Source organism: Eurytemora carolleeae, unplaced genomic scaffold, assembly GCF_000591075.1.
Source record: "Eurytemora carolleeae unplaced genomic scaffold, Eaff_2.0 scaffold619, whole genome shotgun sequence".
In the NCBI taxonomy this organism is placed as follows: domain Eukaryota; kingdom Metazoa; phylum Arthropoda; class Copepoda; order Calanoida; family Temoridae; genus Eurytemora; species Eurytemora carolleeae.
Genome location: NW_019396512.1, coordinates 103,136 through 123,733, shown reverse-complemented (window position 1 = coordinate 123,733; position 20,598 = coordinate 103,136). Strand labels below are relative to the sequence as shown.

General features: G+C 34.3%; 1 protein-coding gene across 1 annotated transcript in view; it reads left to right on the top strand.

The window, feature by feature from the left end:
• Positions 1 to 20,395, top strand: part of LOC111704671 (myosin-VIIa) — a 70,863-nt gene extending 50,468 nt beyond the window's left edge. The window contains exons 38-50 of the mRNA XM_023476984.1: positions 2,928 to 3,017; positions 4,330 to 4,409; positions 6,876 to 7,066; positions 10,164 to 10,257; positions 10,440 to 10,462; positions 10,842 to 10,912; positions 12,247 to 12,304; positions 13,606 to 13,926; positions 15,899 to 16,100; positions 16,989 to 17,095; positions 17,584 to 17,838; positions 18,869 to 19,000; positions 19,431 to 20,395. Coding sequence (XP_023332752.1) covers positions 2,928 to 3,017; positions 4,330 to 4,409; positions 6,876 to 7,066; positions 10,164 to 10,257; positions 10,440 to 10,462; positions 10,842 to 10,912; positions 12,247 to 12,304; positions 13,606 to 13,926; positions 15,899 to 16,100; positions 16,989 to 17,095; positions 17,584 to 17,838; positions 18,869 to 19,000; positions 19,431 to 19,637 — 1,831 coding nt within the window. The 3' untranslated portion in view covers positions 19,638 to 20,395. The remainder of the gene's footprint in view (positions 1 to 2,927; positions 3,018 to 4,329; positions 4,410 to 6,875; positions 7,067 to 10,163; positions 10,258 to 10,439; positions 10,463 to 10,841; positions 10,913 to 12,246; positions 12,305 to 13,605; positions 13,927 to 15,898; positions 16,101 to 16,988; positions 17,096 to 17,583; positions 17,839 to 18,868; positions 19,001 to 19,430) is intronic.
• Positions 20,396 to 20,598: the final 203 nt, after the last annotated feature.

The following is a 20,598-nucleotide window of genomic DNA, read 5'->3' as shown; positions in this document are numbered from 1 at the left end:
GTTTGCCCCCCCCCCCATTTCTCCCCCTGTCTTTCATTATAACCGCATTGAGCCTCTGTGTATAAACTTCAATCACTGTAGATTGAAAACAACTTTCTCTAATTTGTAATTATATCAAGAATTATGTTCAACCCTGTATAGTGTATATTGTATATTACTACTGTTATGAAATCCTTAAACCTTGTAAAGTATTTTCAACCCTGTATAGTGTATATTGTATAATTTTGTACTTCGCGAAACAAAGCAAAAATATCAGATTTGTCTGTTTACATGGATGGATTTCTAAAAGTTAAATAAAACGACAATTATTTTTTGGAAAACTTTTTATCAATTTCGACCAGCCCCAACCCCTCCTTTACTGAATATGAGGCTTTTGAGGCGCTAGCGTAAGAAGTGATTGATTTCCATTCCAAAAAATTATATTATTTCCATGTAAATTTTTTTTATTTTTACTGTCTTTAAGCCTTTCCTGGATCATGTGAGATACCACAAAAAAATTGTCATAAAATTTAAGTTTGTGGCAAAGACACCATTCCTTTCTTCTGGTTTTATAATGTTCTTTCAGTTTATTTTGGTTACCTCTGTATACACTATCTGGTACACTCTGTGTGTGTACCACTGGTTGCATTCCTTCTTGTTAACGAGCGTATACATTTATGCAACATGCATTCCTAACCTTCCTAACCTTGTATACACCCAGGCATGGTATTAGGGGTAAAGTTAATCTGAAATTATCTTTCTTCATACAATCCAGCCGTTCTCTGTAGATATCCATACTATTCATTCGTTCTTTGCAGATATCCAATCCATTCATTCGTTCTCTGCATATATCCATACTATTCATCCGTTCTCTATAAATATCCATACCATTCATCAGTTCTCTGCAAATATCCATACCATTCATCCGTTCTCTGCAGATATCCTACCATTCATCCGTTCTCTGCAGATATCCATACCATTCATCCGTTCTCTTTAGATATTCATACCATTCATCCGTTCTCTACAAATATCCATACTATTCATCCGTTCTCATGTGAATATCCATACCATTCATCCGTACTCTACAAATATCCATAATATTCATCCGTTCTCTGCAAATATCCATACAATTCATCCGTTCTCTGCAGATATCCATACCATTCATCCGTTCTCTGCAGATATCCATACTATTCATCCGTTCTCTGCAAATATCTATACCATTCATCCGTTCTCTGCAGATATCCTACTATTCATCCGTTCTCTGCAAATATCCATACCATTCATCCGTTCTCTGCAGATATCCATACTATTCATCCGTTCTCTGCAAATATCCATACCATTCATCCGTTCTCTGCAGATATCCATACCATTCATCCGTTCTCTGCAGATATCCATACTATTCATCCGTTCTCTGCAAATATCCATACCATTCATCCAATCTCTGCAGATATCCATACTATCCATCCGTTCTCTGCAGATATCCATACCATTCATCGGTTCTCTGCAGATATCCTACAATTCACCCGTTATCTGCAGATATGCATCCTATTCATCTGTTCTCCGCAGATATCCATACCATTCATTTGTTATCTGCAGATATCCATACCATTCATCCGTTCTCTGCAGATATCCTACCATTCATCCGTTCTCTGATATCCATACCATTCATCCGCTCTCTGCAGATGTCCATACCATTCATCCGTTCGCTGCAGATATCCACACCATTCATCCGTTCTCTGCAGATATCCTACCATTCATCCGTTCTCTGCAGATATCCTACCATTCATCCGTTCTCTGCAGATATCCTACCATTCATCCGTTCTCTGATATCCATACCATTCATCCGCTCTCTGCAGATATCCAAACCATTTATTCGTTCTCTGCAGATATCCATACCATTCCGTTCTCTGCAGATATCCATACCATTCATCCGCTCTCTGCAGATATCCACACCATTCATCCGCTCTCTGCAGATATCCTACCATTTATCCGTCCTCTGCAGATATCCTACCATTTATTCGTTCTCTGCAGATATCCTACCATTCCGTTCTCTGCAGATATCCTACCATTTATCCGTCCTCTGCAGATATCCTACCATTTATTTTTTCTAGAAATTAAACAATATTATTTTACAAGTTTCTATCGTTGTATAATTCCCGATTGGAAACTAAATTTTCATAAAATTCAGTCTACTCAGCTTGGAATCTTAAAAACAAACATGAAACATAACCGTGGTTCAACTATGTTTTCTAATTAAAGTTTAAGCAAATCAGCCAATTCATAATTTATGAGCAAACAAGCAAACAAACAAAACAGACAAAACAGACAAACAGAAACTAATTCTTACTACTCTAAATCTAAATAGACACAACAAATGATCCAGACATGCCAGATATTCTGGAAGCCCTTTCTTAAAATACATTGTACAAAATCTTTCCTGGTTCATAGTTCCTGGTTTTGTTGAACATTAGGGTTCATTCAATACCTGTATATCTTTTTTTTCATATTTATTTCATTACAATAAAAATAAGGAATTGAGTATTTGCCACAAACTTAAAATTCTAATTCCTATATCTTTGAAACTTTGTTGTGTAAAGGGATGGAGTTTTTGCCACAAACTCTATTTTTCTAATCCCCGTCTCTTTGCAACCTGATGGTGTAAGTCTTTGAGATTTCAAACTTAGAATATTTGATCTTAAAGAAAAATTGAAAAATCAACACTGGGTTCCAGAGATAAAGGGATCAGAATATCAGAATTTGAGACAAAAACTAAGTTTCTTTATGATATTTTAAACAACTAAACAAACAAAACAAAATTGATAGTTTATCATATCTGATGTCTACGACATAGGGTTGCAAAGATATAAGGATTAGAAAATCCGAGATTGTGAAAAAAAAACTTTAATCAACATAAATATATCTGTTATAATATCTGTTTATTTCTCCAGGAGCAGTAAAGCATTTTCCCAGACCTTTACTCTTGTCACAGTGAGAGGAGAAGAGTTTACTTTCCAGTCTCCGAATTCAGAGGATATCAGGGATATATACTTTCATACAATCTAGATCCTTGATCCTAGATCCTAGATCCTAGATGCTAGATCCTAGATCCTTGATCCTTGATCATTGATCCTAGATCCTAGATCCTAGTTCCTAGATCCTAGATACTAGATCCTTGATCCTAGTTCCTAGATCCTAGATCCTAGATCCCTGATCCTAGATCCTAGATCCTAGATCCTAGATCCTTGATCCTAGGTCCTAGATCCTAGATCCTAGACTCTTGATCCTAGACCCTTGTACCTTGATCCTAGATCCTAGATCCTTGATCCTAGATCCTAAATCCTAGATCCTAGATCTTAGATTCTAGATCCTAGTTCCTAGATTCTAGATCCTAGATCCTAGATCTTAGATCTTAGATCCTATTCCTAGATCCTATTTCTAGATCCTAGTCCTTGATCTTAGATCCTAGATCCTAGATCCATCCCAGATTTTTATTTCGCTATTTCTTGTTTTTTGTAAAATTAAAGTATCATAATTCAAATTATAGTTGAACAGCCTTGATATATAATTCATCCATTTTTGGTTAATTTTACAGATTTCAAATATTTAATTAATGGAATAGAAACTGGCAGTTCAATTATTATACCCCCTCCTCCACCAACCCGGATATTACCTACCCCCCCCCCCTCTATCCACCAATTAATTTCCCTCCTACAAACCTACCTTCTCAAGGCACTTTTCTAAATCTGTCTCTCCTAGACCCCCACGTCGCAAATTGTCTATTTAAAGGGACTGTACGCGTAAATTAAAGTGATCCCCTATTTACAACGGTACCCTTGAACGCTTTGATTAAATTTATGGTTTCTTCGCAAAAGTGAATTACGAATTGCTTGGTTATCAGAAACAATGAAGATATTATCAAAATCAGGAAAACCTAAGGTTTCAATGGTACCGTTGTAAATCGGGCACTGCTCTCTTCACATGGAGGATCACCTGCATTTACAGTCCCTTTAGTCAAATTTTTTTTAATCCTTCCCACCCCTTCCTCTTTCATTGCAGTTTATCTGATGGTAAAGTGTATATAAACCCGTTCCTCTTTCATTGCAGTTTATCCGATCCTAAAGTGTATATAAACTCCTATACCTCTTTCATTGCAGTTTATCTGATCCTAAAGTGTATATATACCCCTACCTCTTTCATTGCAGTTTATCTGATCCTAAAGTGTATATAAACCTCTACCTCCTTCATTGCAGTTTATCTGATCCTAAAGTGTATATAAACCAGGTTTTTAATCCTCCCCACCCCTACCTCTTTCATTGCAGTTTATCTGATCCTAAAGTGTATATAAACCAGGGACCTTGTTGTTTACTTCCTGGAAGGATTAAAGAAAAGATCCAAGTTTGTTATTGCTCTTCAGGATTACAAAGCTCCAGGTATTATATTTAGAGGAATTTTATTAATAATCAAAAAAAAATGTTATTTCTCAGCTCAGTTCTGGTTTGAAAACTAAGCTGTACGAAGGGGTCGACTTGTAAATAATGAAGGTTTGACCACTGTGCAGTGTTAAAGGTTTAACTACTGTGTTGTATTGAAGGTTGGACCACTGTGCTGTGTTAGAGGTTTGACCACTGTGCTGTAATGAAGATGTGTGCTGTTTTCAGTGTTTGACCAATGTGCTGGTTAAAAGGTTTGACTACTGGGCTGTATTGAAGCTTTGACCACTGTGCTGTGTTGAAGGTTTGACCACTGTACTGTATTGAAGGTTTTACCAATGTGCTGTATTGAAGGTTTGACCACTTTTCGGTATTGAAGGTTTGACCACTGTGCTGTAATGAAAATTGACCACTGTGCTATATTGAAGGTTTGAACAGTGTGCTTGTTTAAAGGTTTGACCACTGTGTTGTATTGAATTGGTTCGACCCCTTTGCTGTGTTGAAGGTTTGACCACTGTGCTGTATTGAAGGTTTGGCCACTGTGCTGTGCTGAAGTTTTGACCACTGTGCTGTATTAAAGCTAGTGAAAGTTTCCTATTTACAACGTAGTGTAAAAACCTTGTGTTTAAATAACTCCTCTGTAAGAGAAGAGAGACAAAAACCTGCAAAATCTAGTTACAAATACACTCGCGGAAAAACTGGAATAAAAACACCAATAATTCCCGACCAAATACGAACCAACAATTCTTTCATTTTTTCTCGTTTACAATTCAAACCTGAACCCTATAGTCACAGCTTTTTCTGCTGGTTCTTTACGCGACTAGCATTGATTGAAGTGCTAACCTGGAATATCTCATACAGTTAGAACCAGAAAACAACATTAAACCAATACTTAAGTGTATTTGATGTATAAGCAAATTGATATATATGAATTCTTTCCTGGATATAACAATCCTTTCATGGATATTCAAATACTTTCCTAGATATGAATGAATCCTTTCCTATCTTTTTCTGGAAATTACAATCCTTTCCTAGATATAAATGAATCCTTTCTTGAATATACAAATCCTTTCATGGATATATTTTTTGAACCTGTGAATTAAATCTGTAAATTTCTTTGTTTAAAGCCAACTTGTCTCAAAAGTTTTATCTCCTTTAATGTTTTCACACTTAACCAATATATCGGTGCTGTATACTGTTATACTGCTGCGGTCTGCAGTACACTGACGTGATCTGCAGTACACTGACGTGATCTGCAGTACACTGACGTGATCAGCAGTACACTGACGTGATCTTCAGTACACTGACGTGGTCTTCAGTACAATTCCGTGATCTGCAGTACACTGATCTGCGGTACACTGACGTTGTCTTCAGTACAATTCCGTGATCTGCAGTACACTGACGTGGTCTTCAGTACAATTCCGTGATCTGCAGTACACTGCCGTGATCTGCAGTACGCTGTCGTGGTCTGCAGTACACTGAAAGAGGAAAAATTAGATTTTAGCGGAGAGTGTTTTGTAAACTGAGACCATGCATGGTATCTCCTTAATAGGAGACAATAAATTCCAGGTTTTGCAAAAGGTTTAAACCGTTAGAAGGATTGGTAGTAAAGATAAATTAGAAAGTGTTGTCACACCCTATAATTACAAGAAATATTCACACTTCTTGAGTATACCTAGATACAGGGAGTCTCAAAACTACGAAACTTCATCTTGTGTTTATTAAAGAAAACTTTCTATTTAACAAACTTTATCATTGCATCAAGGACTCATGTTTTTGAAAATGTTTTGTTTTTTTATAATTTTTTTGAGGCTCACATTACATTTTGTTTGAATCTAGATTTCAGGAATTTCGTGTTAAACTCTGGAGCGTATCTAACAACGAAATTACTCCGTTTTTGTGCATTTCTATTCGGAGAAAATGTCGAGAAATCGCTTAATTGCTCGTCAACAGACAAACGGAGACGGACACCCACCCTTTCCAACCCTCCCCCACTCCCTTCCCTGCCCACCCTTCTTCATATTTTTATTGAATTTAAATCGGAAGGAAGGGAGCTGAATAGAAAGTTTGCACCGGGTGCAACATTATAGATTCTCCTGGTTACTCAACTGAACACCTATACCCCTAGTCTAGTTATATACCCAGAGAAATTATCAGAAACTGGTTCTGCGTTGTCTTCCGCGTAGGAGCCCTGGCTCTTCATGAAGACGTGAAGTAAAAATATGAAAAATATCAAACCCTTGTTCTATAATCAGCGAACTCTGTGCCCTAAAGAAATTACACTTCCGTTTATCTCACTCCTACATCTTATTCTACCCATACTTCTTCTTATCCGACCATTATCCTGCTCCTACTCCTTATCTTTCTCTTACTTCATTCTTCTTGTATTACAACTCTATTTATAATTTATCATACTCCTACAGTCCTTCGATCATTTTATTCTCCATTACCCTGATGTTTGTTTAGGTGAAGGTTCTTCGTTCCTCAGTTTCCTGAAGGGAGATCTCCTTATCCTGGAGGAGGGTAGCACTGGAGAGACGGTTCAGAACTCCGGGTGGTGTGTTGGTACTGTAGAGAGGACGGATGAGAAGGGAGATTTTCCAGCAGAGACTGTTTATGTTCTACCATGTCTAACCAAACCTCCAGCAGATATTCTGGTATGTATCTTTAAAATAAAATCTGTTATTTTGTTCGTTTCGTCGTGTTTGGAAACTATTCTAACCAACAATATCTTCTTTATTAAATTTTAATTTAGTCCTCTGCAAAATAAGTCAGTTATTTGACTTTAACTTTTGTTTTTTCTTAAGCTGATTTCCAAAAAAATATTTGAGAATCTTTGCTGCAGAATTTCTGATATAATGAATTAAACCGTTTTTACATTAAGATCTTGTATCTCCACTTTGTAGATTAAATCTTACTTTCACTTCTATATAGTATATAACATAATACCCCCCCCCCCCCCTAGATTCTGTTACAGTATAATTTGATGTAGTAATTAGTTATCCCCCCCCCTCACCTCCCCATCGACTTAAATTCGTTTTCCTCCTTTCATACCATGTTTTTGAACTTGTGTGCGATAATTATTGAGAATCTTAATTTCTTCATCTTTTCAACATGTAAACCTAAAGTTACCTATATGTAAACATGTAAACCTAAAGTTATCTCCATGCAATGTAGATTGTAGATATTTTCTTCAACTACTACCCTAGCCTAGGTTACTTGTTGACGTATAATCTATAATCTCCATGCAATGAAGATTGCAGATATTTCCTTCAACTTGCACTGCATTGTATTATAAATCAAATATGCATTGAAGTTTGAAATTATAAAATATTTATCATAATATTTCAATTTATTAAATCTGTTTGTATCTGGAACTGTTGGGACTGTAGGTAGAGCTGTAGGCAGTTCTGCCCGGTAATTATTCTTGGGTCAATAATAATTAGATCTGTCCTATACTTACTTCAAGTCCTATACTTTCAAGACCAAGGGATAGTTTACCCCCGGCCCCAATCCTAGGTCGATTTTATCATTTCTTCATGTTTATATGAGTTATTTTCCTATTTTTATAGATATCCTTATCTTTCTTTCTTTCTTAGGTTTTTATTTAATTTTTCTTTTCTATACGCACTTTCGTCTTTTTCGTACAATTGATTTTATAACAACAAATTGATCTTTGATCAATTTAAAGCCTTATCGGGTTTAGATTTTGTTTTGACGTATAAAGCTCTTAAATTGTTTTTCAATCCATTTTAATCTTTCTTTTGATTCCTTACATAATAAAATCTTAGAAATTTCATACTTGCTTTTTCTGTTCTCAAAAAGAGTTTGATATCTTAACTTAAGTTTATATTTACACATAAAGTGCAGTGGTAAGCATATTTAGCAATATAATACAGACGACATTATAGTGCAGCGTTGCTTTCTATCCAGCTTGCATGTAAACAAATGGAATCTTTTTGATCTTCACAGATTTCCTTTGTTCCTTTATACAATTTGGAAATTAAGCAAAATTTTACTTAAATGTTGTCTTTATTATATTGGAATATAAGTTTACCAGATACCACTGTAGTAATCTGTATTTGTTTGTCGGTCTGTTCGAATCATAACTAATGAACACTCCTGGATCGATTTCCCAAAGAATTTTGATTGTGGAATTTAGTAGAACCACGGTAATGTTCTTAACCTGGTTCTCAAATTCAAACTAGAGGTAGTGGACGTATAAACAGTCAGAGCTGGGATCCCAGGATATTAAGAATATAAAGCTATTTTACCGACATAATACTTTGAATCATCAGATGGTCACGGTTCTGAGTAAATAAATTTCTCTACTGCATGCTTCCTACATCTATGTCAACTGTCTATCTATCTATCTATTTAACCATCTATTCGACTAATTATCTATCTATCTATCTATGTTGGCCAGAGACATAATAGACTATATAACTACGTATAGTGCTCTAGGCTTAAAAGCCAAGTTTCTAACTGTCCATCCAGAACTTTTTAACAATAATTTTGGAATTCTTATCCGATGTCTTTTCTGGTTATTAAAACGAATTCAAGATTTTTTTTTAAATTTTTACAGTGGAAGAACAGACTGTTAGTTATTTTGTGGGGTCGGTAATTTGTGGGGTCATTATGAAAGACGAATTTTCTTCTTGGTATGACTATGCTAGATTCGACAACTATAGATTTCAGTGGTATCTTTTGTCTCTGATTCGAGGTTTGAATCTGTTTCATCATATACTGTAGGATTATCTAACCACTGGAACCAAATCAAAGTTTCAAACCTGTCATTTGCTTTATCTATCTGTCAGCTGTCCGCTCTCAGCTGTTACTATTTCCATATTCTATAGCTCGCATTGTAAAAGATTTAAATATACCTTTAGTTAGGTAAACGATTGTATTATTACTAATAGACAAGAAAAAAAGTTCAAACTAAATCAGACTTTTAAACTAATCTGCGTTTGAATGAGTTATTCTGGTTTTAAATCTTACACGCACCTTTGCCCCTTTAGTAATAGTAAATTCAACCAATATGAAGCATAAACTCTTTTCACGTCAAACTTGTTACACCGGCTAGTCCTGACCATTGAGCTAAGAACAGTACAAACTGGGACCGGAAAGGTTGACCCGGCTCGGAAATTCAAATGTACTGCCCGTGCTAAGTTCAACTTGAATCAAATCAGTTGAACACATTTTCTCATTCTCATTTCTTCGAAAAACCAGAGATTAGAGAACTAGTTCAACTTGAATCAAATCAGTTGAACACATTTTCTCATTCTCATTTCTTAGAAAAATCAGAGATTAGAGAACTAGTTCAACTTTCTTATGTGAATTATATTAACTCCCGTCAAAATCTAAACTCCAGAGTCCAGACTCATAGGATTTTTTTTTTAATGATGAAATTGGAAATATTTTTGTTAATCTATATATAAATTTGGCTTGTCTGTCTGTCTGTTTGTATCCAATAAACGTCAAAACGGCTGAACCGATCGGGCCCAAATTTTTTGTGGGACATCTAGGGACCCCAGGGAAGGTTTATGAATGATCAAAATTTCAAATATTTGTCTCCATCAAAATTCGATCTCCATTAAATTTGTTAAAATTTTGAAAATCCACGAAATTTTTGTGAAAATCCGCGAATTATTTTTGTTTTGTTTTACGATGTACACTAAAAGAATGTGTTCACAATTAATTTAGAAGATGGGCGCGAAGCGCCCTCTAAGGCTAGTTTAATTAATATTTCTCTAGGCTTTGTTCTCAATGGATATTAGTGAACAGAATAAGAGAGTGTTCACTGGGCAAACACCAGGGGTAGAATCTGGGGAACAGCCTCATACTTTAGGTAAGAGATAAGATAAGATATAGTTTATTGATAAATATTCACATAATATTGTTTACTCTATGTATGTATTATAGCAATTAGGAGGAGATAGCTTTCGCTGTTTTGGGTATTATCCCCACCTAATTAATATTAAAAACGTTTACAATATGATGAATATCATAAAAGGTTTTGAAAATTTTCAGTTTATCAGGGATTACTAGGTGCAGCATAACAATATTATTATTATTATTATTATTATTATTATTATTATTATTATTATTCATGGATAACATCTGACTTATAATTCATGGATAACATCTGACCTCAATCCATGGATAACACATGACCTCTAATCCATGAATAACATCTGACTTCTTATCCAAAGATAGCATCTGACCTCTAACCCACGGATGACATTTGACTTCTAATCCATGAATGACATCTGACCTCTAATCGATGAATTACATCTGACCTCTATTCCATGAAGGACATCTGACCTCCAATTAATGAATGCAGTCGGACCTCCAATGAGTCCAACCAATGAATGAAATCTGACCTCTAAGGCTCTAATCCATGAATTCCAATGAAATATAGATATGTTTTAGGATGAATTGTCCCAGGAAGCTTGTCTCTGTTACCATGCAATCCTCAAGTATATGGGAGATTTACCCTCCAGGTAAATAATAATATAAATTTTTAACCCCAACCCCCCCCCACCCCTCCCCGATGTTAAGATTTTTTCATTTTAAGATTTTAAGGGGATCAAATATGTTTTATGGGATAGATTCAATAATAATTCATCAATTTTACACTGTACAGTCCTTTTTTCATTGTTTTGTAAAAGTTTAAAGAAAAATATAAACTTTTAAAGTAAAGGATAAACTTAAACTTCTGTAACTAGTAATCAGCAAATAATTTGTTTTGTTTCTTTAGATTAAAAATATAATCAAAAAATAATCAAATCAAATATTTATAACATGAAGTTTAAAGATTGAAGACAATATAAATATGAGAACAAAGTTAAATCCTCATGAGGGAAAAAGTAAAATCCTCATGAGGGAAAAAATAAAATTTTCATTAGGGAAAAAGTAAACTCCTCATGAAGGAAAAGTAAAATCCTCATGAGGGAAAAAGTAAAATCCTCATGAGGGAAAAAGTAAACTCCTCATGAAGGAAAAGTAAAATCCTCATGAAGGAAAAGTAAAATCCTCATGAAGGAAAAGTAAAATCCTCATGAAGAAAAAAATAAAATCCACATGAAGGAAAAGTAAAATCCTCATGAAGGAAAAGTAAAATCCTCATGAGGGAAAAAGAAAATGGTGAGACAGACTTTCATCAATTACCCTGTAAACAGCTTAGTTTGTGTCATTCAGTATCTTTTTAAAAAAAGAGTTTTTTATGTTCAATTCTTTAAAAGGTTTAAATACCCCTCCTTAAACAAGCCGTCCCCCCCCCCCCCCCCCCCCCCGACTTACGCAAAAGTTCGTTAATTAGTTCGACCCCCCACCATCACTTTAAACACGTACGTCTAAAAAGTTTGTTTTTAACCTTTGTGACAGAAACAATCTCAAGGAATAATAATTGTCTTAAAACATTTTTTTTAAAAGTGAATATTTGCAAATTATCTTTTTTCCATTTTTTTTAACCTTTGTGACAGAAACAATCTCAAGGAATAATAATTGTCTTAAAACATTTTTTTAAAGTGAATATTTGCAAATTATCTTTTTTCCATTTGATAATCTGAGTTCGTTTCCCTTATGTCCATTTGGCAGCCCAAATTTTTATTTTGAATAATCTTTTTTGTTTCTTTATTTTCTTGTGATTCTTAACAAACATTTTTTTATATTTTTTTTATCAATTTTGATGGTTATTATAAAGTTTAGAACTGACGAGGGTCAACCCAGACCGAAATATATTTTTAATAAATTTGGAACTAACATCTACTTTTTATACTCTACAGACGTTTGGTCCATCACCATCTCCGAATTTTAAAGTTTTATATTGTTCTAGGAGAACCAGAACTGGGAATGAATTGACTGATCAAATATTTGAAGGTCCCCTCAAACATGTAAGTACAACTTGAAAATCATAAATTCTGCAAAATTAAGAAATGGGTTGAGAAAATTAACATTTCATGAAATGATGAAAATCCTGCGTGCAATGTGCATATATGCTAGAAATATCATGGTTCATTTGGATTTTTGGAAGGTTTCTTTTTTATATTTCCAGTTAAATTTTCCAAAGGAATTAGGTCTTTTCCACAGAAGAAAATATTCTAATCCCAATATCTTGTAAACCTTTTTTCAAATTAAGATTATTTGATCCAACAAAATTCATAGTTTGAAATATAAAAGGTCTATTACATTGGGTTGCAAAGTTACATTCTTTAGGAATACGAATTTTGCTTAACTGAAATAAAGCAAACTTTACAGTTTTGAAATGCTGAAACCTTCACGGATTTTTTGATGTCTTTTTAAAGTGCAAAAAACCTTAAAGTTTTGCAAAAACTAACAAATGTATTGCTTATCACTACCTATACACAGGGGAAAAAAACTTAGTTTGTAATAGCTTTATTAAGTTGCAAAGATCAAGGGATTAGAAAGTTTGAATTTGGGACAAATGAAATGTAAAACTTTTTTTCAATAAAATATAACAATTTACTTCAGGTTAATACTTAATTTTTGGTAAATTCAACAACAGAAATATATTTTTACTTTAGAATCTTAAAAAGTATAGTNAATCCCCCCCCCCCCTCCTTCCATCCTATAGTCACCATAACCCCGGGAGAATGATTCTTAAATTTATTATTCTTCTGATAAAATCTTTTCCACCCACATTCCATAAGGTTAAAAATTCCATTGTTATGAGTCAGGATACTAGGGCTTAAAACAAACAATCTTTGTTTACATTACAGGTTCCTGGTTTCCAGTACACACCAAGAATAAACATAAACTTTAGCTGGAAATACAAATAGACCTTAAAACTGGAGATCAAATAATCTTAATTGACATGACATGAGCTGAATCAAGGAAATATATATTTTGTCAAATTTTGCAATAAGTTAAAGATAATTGGCAAATATTTGCAATTTTAACATTTATTAGTAAAAAATATTATTATTGTTTAAAAACAAATCATGGAACAGTTGACTATTGTTTATACAAATAATTATAGGAAATACTGCAGAATGAAGTGTACTGTCAAATAATGAAACAGCTAACTATTGTTTACATATTTAGGAAACACTATGGGATGAAGTGTACTGTCAAATAATGAAACAGCTGACTATTATTTACATATTTAGGAAATACTACGGGATGAAGTGTACTGTCAAATAATGAAACAGCTGACTATTGTTTACATATTTAGGAAATACTACGGGATGAAGTGTACTGTCAAATAATGAAACAGCTGACTGAGAATAGAAACCGGTTATCTGAGGAGAGAGGCTGGGAACTAATGTGGTTGGCTACGGGATTATTTGCTTGCTCTCAGAACCTAATGAAGGATTTAAACCAGTTTCAAAGAACAAGACGACATCCAATAGCACTGGATTCTATTCTAAGATTACAGAAGACGATTAGACATGGACAAAGGAAATATCCTCCTCATCAAGTTGAAGTGGAAGCAATTCAGCATAAAACAACTCAAATATTTCACAAAGTATACTTTCCAGATGATACGGATGAGGTAATTAAAAAAATTTTTATAAACTAATCCACAGAACATTTACAATTCCTTATCTTTATTTTATATTTTAACTCTTTGAGAATATTCTGTTATGAATTAAATTGCTTTGTACAATACTGAACAATTGACTTGAAATTGCATTATCTTGAGTCTTAAAAAATCCAAATTAATGGATTTTTTTCTAAATTTGGGAATTGTTAAATTCTGGCTAATTTATCCGTAATTTTCATTTTTTTCTACTCAATAAAAAAGAACGTAAAAAATCTAATTATATGACTTGATTTTTCATTTACATAGATTTACTTCTTAGTTCATCATTCAATCCTTCTATGTAATAAGCTTGAACCGAATCTAAAACCTGAACTTTATTTTTCAACATATCACGCCATAAGAAAGGGCTTATATTTCCTCTTTAGAATCAAGGGTGGGGTGAGAGCTTTTAAAAGGTATTGAAAGATTATGAAAGATATCTTCAATCTGTATTGTAGATCTAATGATACAACAATCCCATTCCCTTAAATAACCTTTGCACAACCACCCTTCCTGCATAAACCACATCCCTCCCCCTAGACTCCTTCCTCCTANCATCGCATCCCCCACCTAGACTCCCTAGACTCATGTGCGTATCATCAAGTCGTGATTTGCCATTCCTCACATTTTCTAAATATTGCTGAAATATGTCTATCTATCTTTCCATCTCTCTCTTCATCTATCAACTTGTGTCTATCTATCTATCCATCCTTCAACTTGTACCTATCTAACCACGGTGTATCTATCTATCCATCCATCTATTCATGTATTGGTTGAATATGCAATCGTATATAAATCTAGCAGATGTTAAAGACGGGTTTCAACTTATCTTACCATCACATCCTCTCCTCTCTATCCTGTCTCGATCCAAGAAATATCTACGTTAGGAATCATCTCTCTATCCTATTCCAACCCTAAAAATATTGACTTTTAGAATCATCTCTCTATCCTAATCCAACCCAAGAAATATTGACTCTTAAGAATCATCTCTATCCTATTCGATCGAAGAAATATTAACACTAGGAATCATCTCTCCGTCCTGTTACCGTCCGAAATAGTTCGTTCTCCACAGAGCGTCCCTAATGTGCGTCCTATCGTTACTTGTGTATTTTCATTAGTTCTAGACTATATAGCTCGTCAGAATAATTGCGTCCTTTTTTTAAATTGATCCTGTTTATAGATGTCAAGGACACATATATAGACGTTTGAATTCATACAAGACCCTACCAAGTTTAGAAGATTTCTTGCACTGTCCTATCTATATTCTATCCAAACCTATCCTTTCAATCTTAACATTTGTTTACTAAAACCTGGATATCTAAATACCATCATTTTATCTTATGCACAGTAGGCACACCATACTTCAGATCATTCATATTAAAACTTATTACACAAACAAATAAAACATGGCAACGCTGGACGAGATGCGATATGCGTTCGGTTTCTCCTAATCGAATAAATCTCTAAATCGAATAAATCTCCTAATCGAATAAATCTCTCAATCGAATAAATCTCTCAATCGAATAAATCTCCTAATCGAATAAATCTCCTAATCGAATAAATCTCCTTTTCGAATAAATCTCCTAATCAAATAAATCTCCTAATCGAATAAATCGCTTAATCGAATAAATCTCCTATAATCGAATAAATCGCGTTCTGGTCTAAAATTCACCGATTAACCTTGGATGGGTTTTTACACTTTTTCATTTAAGATACAGTCGCGGACAAAAAAAAATGTTTAATTGGTCAAATCATGATTGGCGTCACCTATCTAATTGGATTTATTATTATCTGTTAAATGTCGCATATGATATAAACACAAAAATGATATATTGACCAATTTATTAATCCACCATAAAATATGGATAATAGGATAATAGATACATTTACATGAATTTTAAATCTTTATAACAATATTATTAATCTTAACCATATTTCCTAGGCCTTCGAGGTTGACTCCTCTACTCGCGCGAAGGATTTCTGCTCGAACATTGCACAAAGATTGAACCTTCGATCTGCTGAAGGATTTAGTTTGTTCGTGAAGATCGCAGACAAGGTAATCTCTGTCCCGGAGGGAGATTTCTTCTTCGACTTCGTTCGACATCTCACAGACTGGATCAAGAAGGCTCGTCCGACCAGAGATGGTGAGTTATTTTCACTAGTTTATTATAGGATATGGAGTTGATATTCTAGTACTTTAATGGTACTCGGAGTGGCTACTATTCTTAGTATGATGTCTACACGTAGTAGTAACTATTTATAGTATACTAGTAATAGTATCATGGAGTAGCTACTATTTCTAGTACTATAATGGGGACAGGGAGTAGATAAATTCCTAGTACTATAATGGAGACAGGGAGTAGATAAACTCCTAGTACTATAATCTGACTCGGAGTAGATACTTTTTCTAGTACTATAAAGGGGACACGGAGTATAGATACTGTTCCTCGCACTATGGCATGGGGACACGGAGTAGATACTATTTCTAGTTCTATAATGTGTAATAGGGACAAGGAGGGGCTATTTCCATAATGACAAATGCTCTTTATAGTACAGAAATAGTGTTAGATAGTTTTTGTGCTTATATTGTGACTATAGAAGGTTTTGAATAGAGATATTAAAGTTTGTATAGAAACTCTTCCAGCTTTGCTAATTACTCCTTCAAGCTAAGGTGGATAGGTATATAAAGGTGGGGTGGGGGAGGGGGATGGGTTTGGGTTGGATGAATGGAGAATAGGAACGGGGGGGGGATGAGAGCTCTAAATATTTGTGGTTTTATGAATATTATGAAATCAGGCTTCCATATGGTTTATGTATCCTAGTTTTCATATTATCTAAACCAACCATACTAATCAACCATACTAACCAACCATACTAATCAACCATACTAACCAACCATACTAATCAACCATACTAACCAACCATACTAACCAACCATACTAATCAACCATACTAACCAACCATACTAACCAACCATACTAATCAACCATACTAACCAACCATACTAATCAACCATACTTCTATGTATCTAGGAACAAGTCCCCAGTTCACCTACCAGGTGTTCTTCATGAAGAAGCTGTGGACGAACACTATACCCGGCAAGGATAGAAATGCGGACACGATTTTCCATTTCCATCAGGTTGGTCTTTATTCTGTTTTATTTTTATGTTTTCTTATCCTAGGAATGGTTAAAACAGCCAAACTAAAGGCCTTTTTTTGTTTAATTTCAAATTATCTCAATGATATCAAATGTCAAGGAAAAATAGGGTAGTTTCAACAAAAAATCAAATTAAATAAAACTGAGAGAATTTGCACAAAAAGAAAGTATGAGTGTTTAAAACCAAGAAAAATGTTCACATTTAAAGCAACATTTAAAAGCTAAAATTATTGTGTGAAGTGTGCACTGAAATCCACTATATATTACATTCATAAATAATTTCAAAATATCGTTCTTTTTGTTTTGTTACTCCTCATGAATATTTTTTCAGCATTTCATAGAAACTCCATGTAAACATTTATCTTTTAACTTTATATAATGATATTGAAGGGTTACTAGGGTCAGATTTGATCTTAGACAAAAAGTGCCTTTATATGCGTTTCCGTAAATTCTTAACTTTGAAACTTTAGGAGCTTCCTAAACTGCTCCGCGGGTATCATCAGTGCACTAAAGAGGAAGCATCCCTGCTAGCTGCTCTCATCTACAGAGTAAAGTTTGGAGAGAGTAAACAGGAGCTGTCTGCTCTGCCCCATATGCTCCGAGAGCTGCTTCCTATAGATATTCTCAAGAGCATGTCAACCCAGGACTGGAAAAGAGAGATTGTAAAAGCGTACAACCAGGATTCAGGAATGTCACCCGAAGACGCAAAAATTGCGTTTTTGAAGGTAATTTTAATTTACATTCTTTCTGATAAAATAATTAATTCAAAACATACTAAAACATTACCTAAAAACTTCCCGTTTTTGATCAATTTTCTTCCTATTGTATTTAATACCTATGGGAAAGGCAATTTCTTTCCTATTTTATTGAATACTTATGGGAAAGGCAATTTCTTTCCTATTATATATAATACCTATGGGAAAGGCAATTTCTTTCCTATTTTATTTAATACCTATGGGAAAGGAAATTTCTTTCCTATTTTATTTAATACCTACGGGAAAGGCAATTTCTTTCCTATTTTATTTAATACCTATGGGAAAGGCAATTTCTTTCCTATTTTATTTAATACCTATGGGAAAGGAGCTATCTATATATAAATTTGGCTTGTCTGTCTGTTTTTCTGTCTTTGTGTCTGTCTGTCTGTTTGTATCCAATAAAAGTCAAAACGGCTGAACCGATCGGGCCCAAATTTTTTGTGGGACATCTAGGGACCCCAGGGAAGGTTTATGAATGATCAAAATTTCAAATATTTGTCTCCATCAAAATTCGATCTTCATTAAATTTTTTTAAATTTTGAAAATCCACGAAATTTTTTGTGAAAATCCGCGAATTATTTTTGTTTTGTTTTACGATGTACACAAAGAGAACATTTTCACAATTAATTTAGAAGATGGGCGCGAAGCGCCCTCTAAGGCTAGTATAATACATTGTTTAAAACAATTCCCTTATCATAGTTCTTCATAGGTTTTCTAAACAAAATAAGTTGATTTTGATCATTCAATATCTCTACAACCAGATGACGTGAACCTTTGATATGTCTAACTTAGATTATTTGATATAACAGAATTCATAGTTTGAAATATCTAAGTTCTACAACATTAGGTTGTAAAGATATAGTGATTTTAAAGTCACAGTTTATGCCAAAGACTCAGTTCCTTTGAGGAACACAAATATGTATGTAATAAGTTGACTTTGATCATTCATCCCTTTTTAAAAATTTTAAATAATGTATTATCTTAATTTTCCATGTTGTAGGTTATCTACCGTTGGCCAACCTTTGGTTCAGCTTTCTTTGAAGTAAAACAAACCACAGATCCAAACTATCCTGATCTTCTGCTCATAGCAATCAATAAACAAGGAGTCAGTCTTATTCATCCACAATCAAAGGTAAAAAATACAAATAGCATTTTACCTTTATTTCTTGTTGGGACTGGAGTGACTCTAATATTAAAGTGACATGTGCGATTGACAATGGTACTCTTTTAACCTTTGTCTGATCAAAGGTGAACAAGATATCCTTCTTTTTCTTTCGGAAAATTTATTAGTTTCAATTGTGGTTTCTCTCTGAAAGAGACACAGAGGCAATGAAAGAAATTGTCAGAATTCAGCACGTGTATAGATTGAAAAACAACTATGTCTTCGGTATAGTTACTCAGCTATAGGTTTAAAGGGTACCAGTGTAGATCGGACATATCACCCTTTTTATGGAAAGTCCCTTTAAATGAAGTCCACAGTCCCTTTAACGAAAAAATCTTCAGAAATTAACTTTTCCACCTTAATGTTTAATTTTATATTATTTGAATATTGCTTTGTCTAGGATGTTCTGGTCACACATCCGTTTACCCGTATCTCCAACTGGTCAAGTGGGAACACATATTTCCACATGACAATTGGTAACTTGGTTCGAGGAAGTAAACTGCTCTGCGAGACCAGTCTCGGGTATAAAATGGACGACCTCCTCACCTCGTACATCAGCCTCATGCTCACTAACATGAACAAGCAGAAGAGCATCAGAGTCAAGTAGAGATCACACTCAACTTATGTACATTTGAATAAGTCCTAGTTCGTACGGCCCCGCCCGGTACACCAACTACAGTAGGCAGGTCCAGCTGGTGCAACTAGATTGACGCGGTCTGACTTAAGGCTGCATCTGGCTAAATTTGAAGTAACTAAAGCAGCGTTTTTGCATGACCCTGTTGATACTTTTTGCATCCGTGCTGAGTTGTACTGAATTTTATATGAAGGGCCTTACGCTACTGCTCTGAATTGTTATGAACTGTACAGTTCTGCACTGAATTGTTTTGTACTATTCAGTGCTGAACTGTATTGTTTTTTATTATACAGTACTGAACTGTACTGCTATGTACAATACGGTACTGCACTGTACTTTTATTTACTATTCAGTAATCAATAGGACTTTTACTGCTATGTACAATACGGTACTGCACTGTACTTTTATTTACTATTCAGTACTCAATAGGACTTTATGTACGGTATAGTTCTGCACTTTTAAAGGTATGCACTGCAACCGGTCTGCAATGTACTGATAATAACTGTAAAGAACTGTACTGTTTTATACCTACTGTACAGTACTGGAAAGAAATAATGCCTCCCAAGGGACTAACGTAAATATTACCAATCAAAAGCTTGATTTTTTACCATTTATACATTTTAGAATGTAAATATGAGCTGTGTTTAAAGCACACATACATAAGTAGATTTTTGAAAAAATTTACAATTATGGAAACTAACTTAATTTCAATATAATATTTGTTACGCATGTCTTAAGTTGTGTTTGTTTGAAAATATGTACATGTTGAATTTGTATATTTGTACATGTACACATGTTGTTGTGTTGTAATTAGCTAGTGTGTTCTGTATACTGCAGTGCTCGTGTATTTATGCAGTGAAAGTGAGTGAGTGACAAGATATAATGCCAGATTTTCACATTCTTACAACCAGGGGGAGGGGAGGGAGGGGTAAGG